This window comes from Brachycentrus maculatus, unplaced genomic scaffold (assembly GCF_059751285.1).
Source record: "Brachycentrus maculatus isolate JH-2025_06_01 unplaced genomic scaffold, ASM5975128v1 h1tg000066l, whole genome shotgun sequence".
Lineage (NCBI taxonomy): Eukaryota > Metazoa > Arthropoda > Insecta > Trichoptera > Brachycentridae > Brachycentrus > Brachycentrus maculatus.
Window position 1 is genome coordinate 568,136 of NW_028280820.1, and position 18,011 is coordinate 586,146.

The 18,011-nt window shown below is 31.9% G+C and overlaps 2 protein-coding genes across 2 annotated transcripts; one reads left to right on the forward strand and one right to left on the reverse strand.

Annotated features, from left to right (window-relative positions):
• The first annotated feature begins 1,550 nt into the window (after nucleotides 1-1,550).
• On the forward strand, nucleotides 1,551-5,377 carry twr (signal peptidase complex catalytic subunit SEC11 homolog C twr). Its single transcript, XM_088256783.1, has 4 exons — nucleotides 1,551-1,675; nucleotides 1,863-2,122; nucleotides 3,178-3,352; nucleotides 4,486-5,377. The coding sequence occupies exons 1-4, from the start codon at nucleotides 1,628-1,630 to the stop codon at nucleotides 4,534-4,536; spliced, it is 534 nt and encodes a 177-aa protein (XP_088112909.1). The 5' UTR covers nucleotides 1,551-1,627; the 3' UTR covers nucleotides 4,537-5,377.
• A 767-nt stretch (nucleotides 5,378-6,144) lies between these two features.
• LOC148311354 (dnaJ homolog subfamily C member 9-like) lies at nucleotides 6,145-11,810 on the reverse strand. The gene is made up of 5 exons (XM_088256782.1): nucleotides 11,625-11,810; nucleotides 11,283-11,549; nucleotides 10,388-10,515; nucleotides 7,984-8,140; nucleotides 6,145-6,788 (listed from the first exon to the last, which is right to left on the reverse strand). Exons 1-5 carry the CDS (start codon nucleotides 11,716-11,718, stop codon nucleotides 6,595-6,597), a joined length of 840 nt encoding a protein of 279 aa, XP_088112908.1. The 5' UTR covers nucleotides 11,719-11,810; the 3' UTR covers nucleotides 6,145-6,594.
• Between the last annotated feature and the right edge of the window lie 6,201 nt (nucleotides 11,811-18,011).

Here is an 18,011-nt window from a genome sequence, read left to right on the forward strand (position 1 = left end):
CAGAGGGAGACTGAAAGTTCGGAGAGATATTCCTCTTCTTGCAATATTACATAACTTTAAATAGTTATACTAGAAGAGTGTAGATATTTGTAACATAAAATATATTATTCCTTAGCCAATAAAATAGTTGTTTCCCGATAATATGAACCTTCAAACTACACTCACACACTTGAAAAGTATTATAGTCTACTGCTATATGCCAGTGATCGTATGGGTAAGGTTGATGCCTGATGTACATATAAGGCTTTACTCCGAAAATAAACTTAATACTTATATTTAATCATTTGTAATCGAGGGCACTGCAGTAGTCAATTTAGTTTTTTTTCATTCCCGGATGAAAAAACCATGTGGTTATCTTTTCGACATTAGTAATAGGGTAAGGAAACCTTTACTCTGCATGACATCTCTCTGGTGCCCTCTGTTGGAAAGAGTTAAATATGTATTACAAATATGAAATGTTAGAATATGTGAGCATAACTCCCCTTTCTTAATCAACAAAAACAATATTTTGATCTATGTATGAATAACATTAATAAATCTAATTATTCGTTCGGAGCTCATTTGCCCAGGGCCCAGAAATTTCTAGTTTGAGATACATATATGCACAGTTCGGACATCTTTTGAAGAAAAAATATCTCTAATTACTATGTAATATTAACATTTGTATGTAAGTAACTCTTATTGTGAAATATATTGTGGATTTATAATAAAATATGAGGTACAATTATTTATTAATAGTATGGATATATCTTTTATTTTTGTTTCCCACATACCTTTGTGTTTAACTATAGAGGGCCCTCGACTTTCACATGTTATTAGTTCTTAAAATTGTGCACGAATGATGAATGTTCGTATTACAGGGATGTGAAAAGTACATAAAAAATGCATATCCTAGATCTATTATTAAAACTTGAACATATAAATCATAAATTTTTGCATTATAGACAAAAATATTTCAAATATGTAATTCTCAAAAATGTTTGGAATCTCAAAGTGTGCAAAAGTCGTGGGCTGTCTGTGAACTCTCACATACTATGTTTTGAGTTTGATCAATATATCTAGTTTCAAGAATTGGAGTAGTGTGGTTGTCAATCATGGGTAGAATTGGTAAATGCTACATGTGTGTAAAGTGATCACTTAAATCAGCCTATGACGGTCGTAAGCCCCGTAAATGCCAAGACTTTTAGTTTCTTCTTCATCTATGTTGAGATGTCAAAAAAATAATATAATTTGGATAGTCTTGTAAATCTAGTAATTAATTTGCTAGTTTATTTATTTATGTAAGTAATTAAGTACCTATTTGTCACCTACGCTTCGATAAATTTATTCTAGATAAAACTGTCTGTAGGATGGTTAAAAATATATAAATATAAAACATATTTTTTTCATGCATATATTTAAAAAAATCAGCTATAAAAAATATTTTGAAAGCGAAAGTACCGTCTCTACCATTTTACAAAATTGTCCGTCGAAGTGTTAAAAGGGATAGGTAAGTACTTTACATTAATATTTTTGTTATTTTGGTGTCACTGTTTTCCACGCCACTTTCTGACTTCAACTTTTGACTGACGTGGTGACGGATCGAGATTATTTCAGTATATAGCCGGCTTGTTTTTAAATAACTAAAATGTTTGACAGCGTTTTCGACGATTTGAAGCGGATGAATAAACGACAGGTATATTATAATAATAATAATAGGCTAAATATGTCGCTAAGGTCTTCGCATAAAGTGTACAAATGATCTCAAAATTAGTTTCGTGCTGACAATGTTACAAATGTCCTTATGAGGTCTTCAGCTTCGTAAGAGCTTTTTATTGCTATTTTGTGAAAAACCGAATGAATAAAATGTTTTCTTCTTTCAGTTTGTTTATCAGGCCTTAAGTTTTGGTATGATAGTATCGTCCGCCTTGATGATATGGAAGGGTCTAATGGTTGTAACTGGCAGCGAAAGCCCCATTGTAGTAGTATTGTCAGGAAGTATGGAACCCGCCTTCCACAGAGGAGACCTTCTATTCCTTACTAATTATCCCGAGGAGCCAGTAAGAGTGGGAGAAATTGTGGTTTTTAAAGTTGAAGGAAGAGATATTCCAATAGTACACAGAGTACTTAAACTCCATGAAAAGTAAGTTCAATTATTAAAATTTTATACTCAACAATCAACTATTGTTAATGATGCTGTTGACCACATATTTTCAATGTTTCTGTAGATCGGTGGTGAGCGTATTTGGTTGCTATGTGAGATTTCAGATTTGATTTATAATTAATTAATATAAATATGTTGCATTCTTACTAATATAATGTTTCTTTGGACTAAGAATCTGCGCAAGATCATCTTTATGTAATAATAAACACAAAGAATATAACACAACAATAAATTGTTTCCTTACTATACTGAAGTAAAGTTTCCTTTTGGCAAAATTTTTATAAGGACTTCATAAAGTATCTCATTATATTTTTTCTTTGGAATTGGAAAATCTGAAGACCTGTTACATAGTTAATGATTGTTTTGTTATTATTCTTTTTATATCAGAGTTGAATTTGCTTCGCCTATGGTGTACACAACTTATATTTAGTAAATGGAGGATCGATAAATGTGAGGATCGGGTATGGCCTATTCACTCATCTGCCTTTGCAATGAAAAAACCACAGAAAACTCAAAAGGAAGACAGACTGTCATTTTCTTAGCAATGCAATGTCAGACCTACCATTCCACTTCTAAAATTTTTGTCATTTTGTGTTCTATTTTGATGGTATGCCGATCATTGGTGCCGTGGAAAACCTATCTCTATCAGAGAATATTATAGTGATGGGAATCGAACAATAAAAAATGTTGTCCACCACTTAACACGCTTCGTGCATTTGTAGTACATAAAAACACTACAAATACATAATGCGATATTTTATGAGGCGAACTTCCCCCCACACTAGCGAGGATTCCACAAGAGCCCCAAAAATATATATTTTTAAGTATTTTATTTTTTGAGTCTGGTTTTGCAATCTAACAGTAAAAGTGTAATCTTTAAAAAAAAAAATGCTTCAAAATAAAGGTGCATCTTATAGTCTAAAATATGGTTTGTATAATATTTCTCTCTGGCACATTTGTGTTACCCTTAAGCCTTGCCTTAATGACAGAGAAATTGTATTTCCAGGTCATTTTAAAACTTGTAATTTTTATAGCAATGGCACTGTGAAATTTTTAACGAAAGGAGATAACAACAATGTGGATGATCGAGGATTATACGCACAAGGACAGCTATGGCTGCATGCTAAGGATGTTGTAGGAAGAGCAAGAGGCTTCCTACCTTACGTTGGGATGGTCACTATATACATGAATGAATATCCCAAATTTAAGGTAAAAGTATTAATTTCATAAATTGTGACATTGCAGTAATTAATAATTAAGAAATTTTATTCATATTTCAGTTTATTATTATTTTAATACTCAAAAGAAAAGGGGAAAAGAAATTTAAGAGATTTATTCACTCTTTAACAAAATAATAAAATTGCCGCCTCGTCCGTATCGAAATGATCAGTTAACACTGTATCAATTCCATACAGTCCAATGTACCATTGGGTGAGGATGAGGGTCAGTTCAGATATAACTAGAACACTCTTGAAGGGTGAAAAGCCATAAAATAAAGTAAAAATATGATATTATTGTAAAAAAGTTTATTGTATTGCACTCGTAGTATGTTTTTTTTTTCACCTTTAAGCTTTTACTAAATTCATTTGTACATAAAAGTATTGTCCCCATTATTTAGACAAAATAACAAACCAACTATGATTTTATGTTTCTGAAAAGGAAGCGAAGCCAAATATTATGTCACACAATCTGGTATGAATGCATTATAAATTCAGCAATAATCTGAAAGTGGAAAACCTGTAAATTTTATCAAATTTCTTTTGGTTTTATGAATATTATATCATTTATTTTTTTCCATTACTGGTCAGTATATATGCATTAAACTTAATATACAATTCCATTATTTAATAACAGTAAGTGATGATTCACAATTTTCATTACTATTTATATCCGCCTCTGTATTTGTGTCTGCCACCACGGTGGTAGTTATTTACAGCCCTGTAGGTTCCAGGTCTGATTCCCAGGGAGTGTCAAAAAATGATTTAGGAATATATTTTTTTAATATCTGGACGCGTACCTGAAACGCAGGACTGATAACCATGCTTTCATGTAAATAACTATCAAGGTAACACTGATTCGATGTGTTGCACTACCTATCACCTTTGGGTGCAGGTTAGGGTTAGAACAAGGAAGAATATATATCCTCCGTAATATGGAGTTTTGGTAATGGCATAGTTTCATTTGCATACATACAATTTCACGTCGGTGATGTTCTCCAGCGGACACTTTTTGCTCATTTCATTACTTTTAACGCACGGTTTACGCTTTAGATTTACTAACGCAAAACAAGGCTAATAATTCAGGTGACATTTTTTATTAACTTTTGTTGTTTTTTGTTTCAGTTCTTTGTCCTTGCCTGCCTTGGTTTGTATGTGTTAGTACACCGGGAGTGATTAAAACTTTATGAAAACTGCAAACTTAACAGATGGTTCTTACTCGATGACAATGTTGGGGCCTTTAAGATGAAAGCATTCAAGTACTTTTTCAAGACTACTTTCGCCTTCAATACATATAAGCATTGTTCATTACCCTTTATCATGTCTTTTATTCAGATTTCTTACTTAAGGACAGGCAGATTCAATAGATTTATTAAAATAAAAATTCTCTCTACCCATGAAATACTATGTGGTGTAATTTATCAATACATAGCAATAAATAATATGTATGTGTTTTTTTTACAAAATGAATTGTTATATAAAATGAAGTAACAAAAATGTTTGGTGTATATTATTTTCAATAGTCTACTTTAATTTTACACATGTGGATTATAGGTGTAAAAATAGTAGATTTTGATTGTAGATATATTTTTCGCTAATGAAATAAAATACATAACTATCAGGAAAAAGAGGAAAAAAAACTTGAAAAGTGAAATTATTATAATTTTTTTATTTATACTGAAAATAAACTACAGCTCTGGACAGTGGTGGTTTTGCTTCTATGCTACGCACAAGGGGTAATTAGAATACTTTTATGGAACATTCCCACTGTTAATGCAGGTGGATATTGTTTGTTTCAATCCACCTGTGTGCACAGACAATGAATGATGTTGCGATAAAATCTCAATCTACTCACTAAAATGTTGTGTAATTTATGAAATTGTTATTATTTATTGGGTTTTATGCTTTAAAATAGTTTTCTGGTAATATTTATCTTACATTGCATTGTTTGTTTACAAATTCTTATAAAGTTGTCTTCTATAATGAACAAAAATCATTAAACGAGAATTGTTTGCTACTTTTTTTTATTTACATTTTAATTCTTTTTTATTTATACTGTTATTGTCATTTTTTTGTGACGTGTTAGGGCGTTTGTCCACTACACGGGATTTCACCGTCCGGCAGTCCGGTTTTGAAAAATGAAAACGACTACGACAGTTTAGCGTGATCGAATTTACGCGCAACATGTTCACGCACCGATCCGAAGAAATATGGACAAAAGCACAAGCCAATCATCGTTTTAAAACGCTAACTGACGTGCCGGACGGTAAAATTCAGTGTAGTGGACAAACGCCCCTTAGAGTGGGTTTAAAATCAAAACATGTGTTTGTTTGATGATTAGCTACTCCCATGATCCTGAGCGTTACTTTGTTCCAGATGGAAAAGACAGATAAAAGTGCAATTTGTAGTGATAAAAAAGCAAACAGTAGTCTTGATGTGAATGCAGTCTTAACCCTTACTGGTCCAATGTCGAATCTCATTCAAGATCGATTTTTTCCTCTTAGGTCCCATGTCGAATGTCATTCGACATTTTTTTCATCATTAGTATTAAGTTAAAATGCAAGCTCAGTTTTTTTCACTCGCACCTTTTACAACATATGTGGAGCAGAGGTCAAATGAATTTTTACCCATTGGAATGTGTAACTGTCTACTTGGATTTTTTAATATTTTTGGGGGCCAGAAAGGGTTAATGATCATAAATAAGGAAAATGGGATCTCAAAAGAAATCATTGTGTTGTACTTTGCACTATGTGTATATTTATATTTTAAAATAAAAAAATCAAATAAATTTGTATTTATTATTTGCTATTATCGAAATGCAGGATATAATTATATGGTACCAACGGTGTAATTCCAGTTTTTTTTTTGCCTGTTTTGAATGTTGCCTGTAATTGTTTATTAATATCTTAAAAATTATAGGCCCAGGTAAATGTACACATGTCGATCGGAATCTTGATATTTTGTAGTATACTGCCATGGAAACCTAAATGCATTTTTTTAAAAGAAAAAAAAGATAAAATGTAGTTAGGACAATTTATTTGAATAATATTGAAAGACAAAGTAGTCGGAATCAGAAAAACGGGCTTTTCTTTGCATTGTGATATTTTTTGTAAAAAATACAATAGAAAACACGTAAAGCTACTACAACCATCTAGAAAACTTGAAAAAAGTTTCATTGATCTAATGAATATTAAAATGAAACCTAATGTTATGTTAATTTAATTTTTTTTTAAATTAATTGGTTTTTTGTCTTTTCGTAGTGGTTCTTGTGCTGGCCCTTGTTCCAGGAGTACCCTTCCTCTTGGCACTCTTTGCAGGTTTGGATTTATCAGCTCCTCCATACTTTGCTTCCAGTTTATCGAAGAAACTCTCCATCTGTGCGCCCCTTTCTTCTTGCTTCTTCCGTATCATTAGAGACAGATTATTTTCTGTAATATTAAAAATATAATTTTACTCATTGAAAGCTGTCCCAACGCATGCCCAGATCTGATACAGAAGCATCTAGACTTCCTGACAGATGCTCTTGCTAAGCAATTTTTTTTTTGTGAACTAAGTTGCGAAATTTATCGAAAATGTAAAACAATTAAAATTGTATCCCGATTTTACTGTGAATTTACATTTAAAAGCTTTCAATATACCTGTCACTGCCAATGTAAATAAATACAAGATTGTGTAAGTCCATCACCAAATTTTCTAGAAGTACCCCAGTGTAGGCAGTGAAAGGGATTAGTGTTTAGTTCAATTAGTCAGCTAGATCCGACTCGACGTTGGCCGGTACACAGACGCCCACAACCAAAGACATTTACAGAAAATGGTCAGTTATCGCATTTCCACTATTCATTTCCATTATTCATCGACACTATTTTGGATCCCTTTCACAAGTAATGACACATATATAAACGTATATTTTTTTTACTCAATAAACACAATGTTTTGTGACATATTTAAAATACTCTATTATTAAAACATATACAAAGATTAAGATTATATACATTACATGTCTGCCGATAAATTGTATAGGTTATAGTACAAACTGAAACTCTAAATAATAAATAAAAGTCAGCAATAACAGCATGAATGTAAATTTTCAATTACAGTTGATTATAGAATACTTAAAGTATTACTGCCTTTTGATGTTTAATCTGCAATTACAGTTGCCATCACAGGGCCAACTTCACACTAAAATTGTGTAAACATGGTCAAAACAGTGTAGAAGAAATAATACACTGATTAATTTTTTTTTTGACCTTTATAAAAAAGAGATAAAAAAAATGGTACCTATTTTTCTATGAATTTTCAAAATACAGAACATCTCTGCAAATGAAGAGTGTATGTATTAACACACTAAGAACTGGTGTTTTTTACGCCTGCGGACCGCTGGCGACGGGATTTGATAATTACGTGCATATAGTTAAGATCTTAACAAAAAATTGGTACATAATATTCATATAAAAACATTAAATATGTTATTCCTTCTTTTCTGACTTTGAAATGAGGCTGGAGCAGAAAGTAAAAATAACTATCCCGTTCTTAAGCATCAATCGACTGAACGGGTAGAAATACTTTTCATGTTCGTAGTGTGTTAGTAAAAATTACTGCTATTTAAAAAAAAGAGCGTAATACCTTTTTCCTTATCTTCTTTTTCTAGTTCCAACATTTTGTTCAAGTTTTCAACTTCTTTGGCCTCTTTTTCAGCTCTCTTGTGTCGCCGGTTCTTCTTCTGGGGAGGCTCGTGGGTAAATATTTTGTATGAAGGAAGCTCCTTGCTGTCGATGAAGCCCTACAAATCGCAAAGCTATGTTATATAACGTAAACCTATCCTGCATTTAATTATCAAGTAGATCAGTCAAATTTGAGTAGTTCTGCCATAATTATTTGATTAACACGTTGACTGCCAACTACGAGATAACTCTTAGATTGCGTTCTTTGCTAGGACGCCGACTAGGAGTTATCACGTAATGTGTTTACTTGCCGAATTCATGCAGCAATAATAAAATGCGTAGTATATCGGTACTAACACATTGTAGTCGGGCGTTTCGAACAATAGACTCTAGCCTATAGCGGACGTTTTTCGCGATTAGCGCAAAAATATATCGCTTTCTTAAAATTGACACAATATCTAAACCAAATAATATTTTCGATTGAAATTTTCAAAGAAATCATATATGACATTTGATCAACTAAATAAATTATAATCATAATTTTTAATAAGGAATTCCATATTTCACAATTTTAGAAGCATTGTAAACTCTAAAAAATAGTCTTCCCCTCCGAGGTATCATTCCCTATACAATGCTAATATATTCAAAAATAAAATACCAAACAGTAAACAAAACAGTGCGAGCTGTATGAAAAATAGTCCGATACATGAAATGACTCAAACTAAACTGGAGATTAAGATCGCATAAAAACTCTAGATTTCTGGCGATGCCTTGACAAGCTACACACTAGCCAATCCGGACAAGGCATCTCAAATAACGTTAACATAGACTGTCGCCTAGCACCTAAGTAGCAGATTACCCTTCAACGCGTTTTATTTCACGCTGATAACAAACCCGTATATTGCCTTTTTCCGCCGATAACCGACAGTCGACAAAAACGGCATTTGCCGTGTCCCGCAGTTGACCGACAGTCCGCGAAAAACGGCAAATGCCGTGTCCCGCTGACAACGTGCTAATATGGATAGATGGCTTCTGTCAATCAATGATGCCTTACATGAACAAAAATTTTATTAATACATGAACAGGAAATATAATTATAAAAAATCAAGAAGTAAAAGAATATTTTTAAAGAATTGGCTTTGTAGACAGGAATTCTGAAAATTGCCGTGGCAGTCAATGTGTTAATTATGTGACTTGTTAAATGAGGCAAACGAAGGAATGCTGCTTTGTAGCTGCAGAGATTGCATGTAATTGTAATCAGGAAAGGGCTCTACAATACCTAAATATATAGAATTTATAATGTTTTTTTGGGTTTTATGTTTCACTACAATGGTAGAACGCAAATTTCAATACATATTTTCTGCCAAGAATGTGTGTTTGCACAAAAGATTATTTACAATTTTGCCTATGAACCGTTTGTCTACAGACAATCTATGAAATCACTTCTTCATACCCTTATCCACACCCAATGGTGCATAGGGCACTGCGTCATATAAATGTAGTATTATCTTGATCGTTCACACATGGAGGAAAGGTGATCAGCCCTCCGCTTCACGTACCAGTCCAGGGTAATATTGATAAATATTAGAGTGAAAAATCACTTATATTTATTTGAATCGGAAAAATAAGGAAAAAATCACTTATATTTATTATATTTATTGGGAATAGAACCCAGGACCTTCAGTACGGTATCCGGTATCTATGAAAATATAAGTTTTTTTTAAAATATAATATTCATCATAATTTCTTATAGAATTTTCTATTTAACCTCTAAGTAATAGTAAAATATTAATGAGAATTTAAAACATTGTTCATTTAGTAAAACTGGTAACTAGTTGGTAATTATTTAATTGTGTTGTATCATTAATAGATGGCGATAGTAGTCCAAATCCTGACATAATCTGGATATATTCGAGAAATGCTCACTACGCCTCATGGAGCAACATACTATCTGACCTGGTATTTTATGGCCCCACAGTTGGGGTGGTATGCATGGAGAGGTTAGGCAGATATACCTACTTTAATTTTATTTTATAAATAAACATGGAATAACTGACGTTTTGACAAATTGTTGTCGGGCAGTTTTGTTCATCAACCCCGACCCTAATCATACTCACAGTAGACAGTTTGCCGCCCGACCCTCAGTATACTAATCACAAGTAACTGCAAACCCAATTCCGATCTATACAATGTTTTTTGGGGTTTCTCGCGCTCTACCAAAAGTAAGCAAATAAAACGCTTAAAGGCGTCTCCCACTCTCTATCAACAGTATGTAAAAGACGCTTTCAAGCTTTACAATATGTTAATCGTGGTAATTTTCATTGTTTTCAAAATTTTATAAATGCGTTTATAACGGCATTACTTACCTGTAATATTGACCTAAGTCTGGGTTCATCTACTGTGTGGGCAAAGGGAGTTCCATCCATTATCACATCCATGTCGCCTTTTCCTTCCAAGTAAGCTTTCTTCAGATCTCTTATCTCTGTTTCGGAACCTGTAAAAAAACGTAATATTAAAAAAAAGTGTTAATTTATTTGATTGTTTTGGTTGGTTAACTTATTACAACAAAAATAAACTAGTATGAGTGATTAAAGGATATACTTTTTAAAGTTGTTTATGTTAGTGGGCAGATAGTACTTGTACAAATTTAACAAAAAATAAGGAAAGTCAGCCTGAAAGTTGAAATGATTCCATAACTATTACCATTTAATGAAGAAGGCGTAGAAAGTGATATCAGGTAACGTGTTGAGGGGGAGAGGAACCAAGAAAGGAATGATATAATGGACAGTTTTGTATATTGACAGTGTAGTTTACGTTTAAGTCGCAAATTTAAAGCACTGTGAGAATAACATCATAATTTATCAAGATAATTTTGAGTAAAGTGGATTCTCGTGGTTGTGACTAAATATGTGGAGACAGCACTCTATCCCTAGAGGCCGAAATAGGTTTACAGAATAATAAATGTATTGTTAATTATATAAAGGCAGGGTGATCAGTCACGAACTCGATTTTTGGATCTAAGTTTAATATATTTGAAAGGACAAATACGTAAATAAAGGACCCCAGGGCTAAGGATATTACTGCTATATGTGAAAGGAAATGAGGAGGACTAGTAGGTATTCTTAAGAAAAGGAGAATAGCAGCAATGGTTAGGGCACTTAGCTTGCATACCCGTATTCTTACAAGCTTGTGTAAGTTAGAGAAGCTACTGCTAATGTGTACGATTCTCATGAAATTAAAAGGATATTTAAAAAAAAATACCTTTGTAGTCTTTCTCGTAATTAGCGATGTCTTCTTCGGTGATAGGTTTAAACAACAGCCTCCAGTACTCTTCCCAATTCCGTTCAGTAACCTCATCATCTTCATCGATAGAACCGGATTCATCATAGATAGCTTTTTTGTTCTTGTCACTAAGGACGGCGTGCACTTTTCCAAGAACTTTGAATTTCTCAGTTGCCTCTAGTTTTTCGCTCTCATCTACTCTGTCAGGATGAACTGATAGCGACAGTTTGTGATATGCTTTCTTAACTGAAAATAAGAAGAAAACTTATAATACCTGAAACCGGCGCATCGTCAATGAAGCTACCGAAATTTAGCAATTACTTTCTTTCTCCGGCACATCTTTGGTTATATCCAAAACTTCGTATAAATTTCTGGTCTTGAAATATTTTTCACAGAGATCCAATAATCCTGGCATGATGAATTCTGCAATAACTATTGAGTGTAAAATATATTGCCAAGCGTAGGGCAAACGAAGATTTTGAGGCGGGAACAATCGTTGTCTATAATGACAAACAGTGTGACCAACAAAATATTTTAATACTATTAGGTAGGCGCCATTATTTGCGGGGTATATTGTTTTCATTATATTTATCAAAATCTGAGGAAGGCCGTGCTATAAAAAAAATAAATCGATATAAATTATTATTTCTTTTGACGTACCGGTTTATAAGATTATTAATACGAAGGTGAAAAGAAAAACCTAACTGGGAAGCGAATCTGTGTAAAATCTGCTAATTAATGTAAAATTTAAATTATATGATTCTAAGATTTTTTTAAAAATAATATAAATATATTTTAACCAACATCATTATTTCCATAAAAAGTTTTCCCTAAAAAGTGTTTCATAATTATAAATACAAAACAAAAAGTAGATTGCATGCTTTTAAAAACGAAATTCAGCCTTCTAATATTTTAATTTTAATTTACACATCACATTTTACTAATATTACTTGTCTACAATACGAAGGGTAAAAAGTCATCAAATTAAAAGTAAAAGATAAAAATACCATCAATAATTATAATTTAAAAAAAATGTATATAAGTATAACAATTTATAACTATATCATGATATTTGATAATAACATATAGGAGCCGTTTGATTTTTTTTAAAGATTCATGCTGTTCGTTTACATTATATTCAATTAAAAATATAAATAATTTATATTTCCTTTGCTTATTAATGCATAACAAAATTCCCCATAGGCATAACTTGTGTGCGGCTATAAAAAATAATACAATATATTATACGGTACAAAGCTAATTGTAATTATTTGAAAAAAGTAAGAAAAAAAGTAAATTAAGAAACAACAAGATAATAAAAGTAAAAATATCAAGTAAATTAAAGAATGGATAAAATTTAAATACATGTAAATAATATATGTAAGTAAACATAAGTAATAATAGAAAATTACCAATTCGTCAACTCACAATCTAAAAAAAAATTGCTAGCCATAATAATCATATGGGTTTAATTTTTTTATTTTATTTTTTATTCCTAATTTAATATATAAAATGATATTAAAAAATACCATTAAATACCTCCCAGTTATGAATAGAGTACTAATGAGAATTCACTAAATGAACAATACGGTATTTTCTTAAAGTACGTATTATATTATTTTATATGTAATGTATTTTTATAATCGATTGTTGACTTAATGATTCGTCATATCGCAATATTTTCATTACAGGAGTCGGTTATAAGTAGTTAAATTAAAAAATGTTTAGGATCACTGGCGCAGACCACCTTGGAGGACCACACAAAGTGTGGCACGCGCTCTGTAACCACTCGGTTCTCTCCTCACCTTCGGGTGTTTCCGTGGCGCTTCGGAAGCGCTCGGCCCACCCAAACCGAACACGCGCGAGGCCAACTAGAAGCTGACGTTTATCTCCCCCTAATAAGATTCCAATTTGTCAATTAGAGAGCAACACTGGACCACCCGTTCAAAATGTGGTTTGGAGATTCGCCGCTAGAGTGCCGTTTGAAATTCTTTTTATTTGATATAAAAATAATGAATTATTTTGCTAATCTCTACCAACCGATTGCAAAATTATTCGTTACAATAAATTTGAAAATCTTTTTTAAATTTGAAAATGAATATAATTGTGTTACATTTTTTATTACTATTGTAATCATATTCGTAAGTAGTAGGGTTGCCATATATCTAGGGGTGGATTTTTTTTAATACTTATGTGAAATAATCAGGATTTATTATTTTTATTTCGTTGATTTTTTTGATCAGTTTTCTTTGTGAGTTAATCCCAAAATATGATAGAGCATTCCTCTTCATAATTTTACCTATTTTATCTAAATTAACATCTATAATATATGCATCATATATTAAGGCCTAGTATTCGTTAAATAGCAACTTTACTTTCTTTAAACCCAGGTAACATTTGAAGCAATAATTTTTTTCTTAAGACATCGTATTTATATTGAAGAAATAGGTTGTTCTTCGAAATAAATATATGGTTTTGAGGAAAACAGGTTATTGAAAGGTAAGGAGTTAAGACAAATACTTATATAAAAATAACTTTTCAACACATATTCTAAAAAAAAATAATTTTTATGTAAAAAAAAAATTGGCGTTACCTGACGACCGGCTCTATGCATTGTTGGAAACAATTTTAATGAATTTTATCTGAATTTTATTATTGCGAGTAACTTTTTTTTAACTACAAAACTTGTTTAACTACAGAACACATTTTTCAACATTTTTACATTTTCTCATGTACATTTGTTCGATGTAGTTACATGTCCAAAAAAAGTTAAAATTAATTAATTTTTAAAATTGCAAGTACTATAATTTGTGTTATGAAAATCATGCGAAATATATAAAAAATAAATAATTACCTAATTCTAAATTATCGATTTGTTTAACGATCATCCCGCCATCTAATAGATAACTTTTGTATTTTTTTTATCATACATGAACTTATTTTTTTTTGGGAATAAAAGTATATGATGTGACAGTGTTTCAATCAAACTTTTAATAACCAGCCTAAATTAACAAATGAGTTTAAAACATCTAAAATGAGAAATTTATGATCGCCTCTAAATTAAACCTGTAGATAAAAAAAATCGTGAATGTCACAAATACCTTTCCTGAAAAATTCTAATTTTGCAACTATTGCCAATTCTCTCACATTTATTATTTTGAATATAAGTAGGCGAAAATGTTCAATGATTTAAAAAAAACATATTTATTACATATAATGCACATATTTAATGCAGTTTTCAACTTTCAAGAACTAAGATATGTATTGTATAATACTTACAATATGAGAATTTGAATATTGTATAAATCATACGTAAATACATATGTATTATGTAGCAGCAATGTAATGGCATGGCAGAAAACTGTAACCTTTCTCTCCTGGTCCCAGGTCCCAAGCTCAGCGAGAGCAGACTCGTAGGTAATTCGCAAAAATTCCAGAGTTTTTCTTAGCTGGACCACATTCCAGGGCCTGGGAGGCATCCTTCCGAGTGGTTGTTTTTTACAACTGGAAACTGCTCAGTGGCGTTCAACCATTTTTCTCTCATGGAGTAGGTACCTAGTACCTACTTACATACATATTGTGTGAAGATAAAGGGCCATTTATTATATATTATAACCGTCGTGTATTGTAAAAAATCTATTATCCTTGATAACATTCTTCTTCTTCTTCTTACTCTTATCCGCACCCAATGGTGCATAGGGCACTACATCGTATTGAAGCACTGTTATCTTGATCGTTACTTACATAAAGGCAAGGTGATCACTCCTCCGCTTCAGGGACCAGACCAGGGTAATTTGAAATAAATATTAGAAGGTAAAACCGATGATATTTATTTTTTTACCCCCCTGAGAATCGATCCTGAGACCTCCGAGCGTGCTGACTATTACGCTATGGAGGCAGACAAATATAATAGATGTATTTATAAAAGTTTACTTATTTATTTATTGATTTGGCGTTTAATTTGTAGAACTCCATAATTTATATTTATATATTAAAATCAAACACTGATTTTTAGGACAGTAGTTTTATAAAGCCCTAACAAGGCGAAACAATTGTCATGAATTTTATTATTTTTATTATTATAACAGTAATTACTTAAACCATCCAACCAGCCTATGACAGGTTGTAAACCCTGTAAATACCCAGACTTCTAAACAAGTATTATTCTATGTTGAGATGTCAATATAAATAACTCCTGAGTGGACAAACCCAGATTTATGAACAAAGATTTGGACACACTCAAAATATTGCGAGGAAACATTTTTGTATCTGGCACTTCACAACAGTTATCACGAAGATAAAAGTTGTCTTTCGAAATATTTCGGTTTTGTTCAATATTACCTAAGGGTTTAAAGATATAATGTTTGATTGAAGGTACTCATTTTTTTTTCATGTTAAAGTACTGTTTACTGCAAGAATTATATAATCAACGTTATTATCATATTATTATGTATATAACAGAAATTTACAACATTTTGAGTGTGTCCAAATACTTGTTCACAAGTATTTGGTTACACTCAAAATGATGTAAATAAATTATCTGGTCAAATTATAAGGTAATATAATAAAAATTAAAATGACATTTTCTGGTGTTTCTCATGTGTGTGATTATAATCCAAGATTCGGACCTCACATACTAATAAAAAGAGTTTCTGCTCAATAAAGAACTTCTTTTCATCTCACCAATAGATGTCTCTAATGAAGTTCTAATTATTCAAGAACAACGTTTCGAAATTGGTTCATATATGTATATAGAACTTCCAAGAATGAAGTTGATCAAGCGAGTGTTTTTGCCAAGAATTCTCACTCATGAATTACATGAAATTATAGTAACTTTCAACATAAAGAGTAAATCCACTCACAAGTAGGCGTAGGCTATGAAACTTATAAAGTTGAAGCCTGAGTAGGGACATGATAAACGGTGTTGCATAAGCCGTAGCTAGATTTCAGAGTCACTTGGACGTTAGGTAATTAAAAAAAAGAGTTTGATCAATATATCTAGTTTCAAGAATTTGAGTACTATGGTTGTCAATAATGGGTAGAATTGGTGGACGTTACACGTGTGTAAAGTGATCACCTAAACCAGCCTATGACGGTCGTCAGCCCCGTAAATGCCCAGACTTCCATATTCTTCTTCATCTTTGATGAGATTTAAAAAAAAAAAAAATTGTCTACAAAATGTGGCCCAAAATATTTTGTTACTGTAGCAAAAAGGAAAAATATACGAATGATTTAAGTGACGAAATGGATTTCTGATCAATAAGAAAAATAAATCAAATATAAAATCTGGATGCAATTGGGATCACCAAAGTGACGGTAGAATGATCCGGACGCAAAAAGAAGAAAAAAAATTAGTATAAAACTGTTTCCTTATAAGGCTAAATAAAATCAAGGCGCGTGTAAATAGGATCAAAATATTAATGCCAGTAAAATTATCGTCGTTATGTTTGAATGATACTTTTTATACACTGGTGTAGAGCTTGATTTGAGCTTTGGTGTTATGGGGATGTACCTTAATGGAGGTTCCGCCGACAAGTGCTAACTCAACACCTCTGCACCGATAGTGTTTTAAAGTCGATGGTTTTAAATTGTTTACCTATCCATAAACCTCTGAATGAGTTTACACCGTCCCACGTCTTCACTCCGGACCCTGACCAAACACTGACACCGAGGAACAAATCAACATCACCAAATTCCCAAACTGTCTCTGCCTTTGTTGAATAGATCCGGAAAACGATGGAAAAGTTTTGAGTGTGTCCAAATACTTGTTCTCAAATCTGAGAACATATCGTTTTCTCCAATTAGGAGTTAGATTTTAGGCGTTTCCCAGTACAGTAGTTCGGATCTTGCAAACATCCAAGCCAAAGGGTTTCTTTAAACTTTATAAAATAAAGCTACTTTGTTTTTACCACTTTTTATTGGTACTTTTCTTCAACCAGGTTCGACAAGAACCTTGTCATCATCAGGATAAAGCATGTATATGTTTATTAATTGACAAGATTCTTGTGGTTGGAGAAAAGTACCAATAAAAAGTGGTTAAAAAGAAGATTTACTTTATAAAGTTTATAAAATATTTCTCCTGAATAAAAAGCTGTCTTAATCCAACATGAATGGCTCTTGTGAACTCATATGTACAGCGTCATGAGATTAATTATACATGTAGGAGTTCCAAAAAAATGAGGAGTGTGGTTGTTAATGATGAGTAGAATGGTGAATGTTGCACGTGTATAAAATGATCACTTGTTCAGCCTATGACAGGTGATAAACCTTTATTCTTCTTCATGTATGTTGAGATGTCAAAAAAATATGGAAATATTAGGTATAATGAGAACTGAAATCCACATAGATAATCCTACAACTGTTGTATTATTTTAATAAAAATACTCAAATAGATAGATATAAATTTGGCAGTTTCTTACATCAACTTTTGGTGGTTGGAACCCAATCTAACCTACCTGATGTACATTATACTAATTTTATTTTTTTTAAATACAAAATTAATATTCATATTTATTTATTTGGTACAATTATCTTTATTGTAAACGAGAAACATAATATAAACAAATTAAAAGATGCAATCAAAATAGTCATTCCCGACTGGGTAGATGGCAACGGAAGATGTTGGTGTTGGAGAAATCCTTGGAATCCCTCAATAGAACGTGGCCAAGAGAAGAAGAAGCGGTATTCATCTTATTAATTTCTTTGTTT

Coding starts and splice junctions, on each gene's coding strand:
- twr (XM_088256783.1), top strand. CDS start 1,628: ATGTTTGACAGCGTTTTCGACGATTTGAAGCGGATGAATAAACGACAG. Junction 1,676..1,862: donor AGCGGATGAATAAACGACAG/GTATATTATAAT, acceptor TTCTTCTTTCAG/TTTGTTTATCAGGCCTTAAG. Junction 2,123..3,177: donor GTACTTAAACTCCATGAAAA/GTAAGTTCAATT, acceptor TAATTTTTATAG/CAATGGCACTGTGAAATTTT.
- LOC148311354 (XM_088256782.1), bottom strand. CDS start 11,718: ATGCCAGGATTATTGGATCTCTGTGAAAAATATTTCAAGACCAGAAAT. Junction 11,550..11,624: donor AGATGTGCCGGAGAAAGAAA/GTAATTGCTAAA, acceptor TCTTATTTTCAG/TTAAGAAAGCATATCACAAA. Junction 6,789..7,983: donor AAAAGAAGATAAGGAAAAAG/GTATTACGCTCT, acceptor TTAATATTACAG/AAAATAATCTGTCTCTAATG.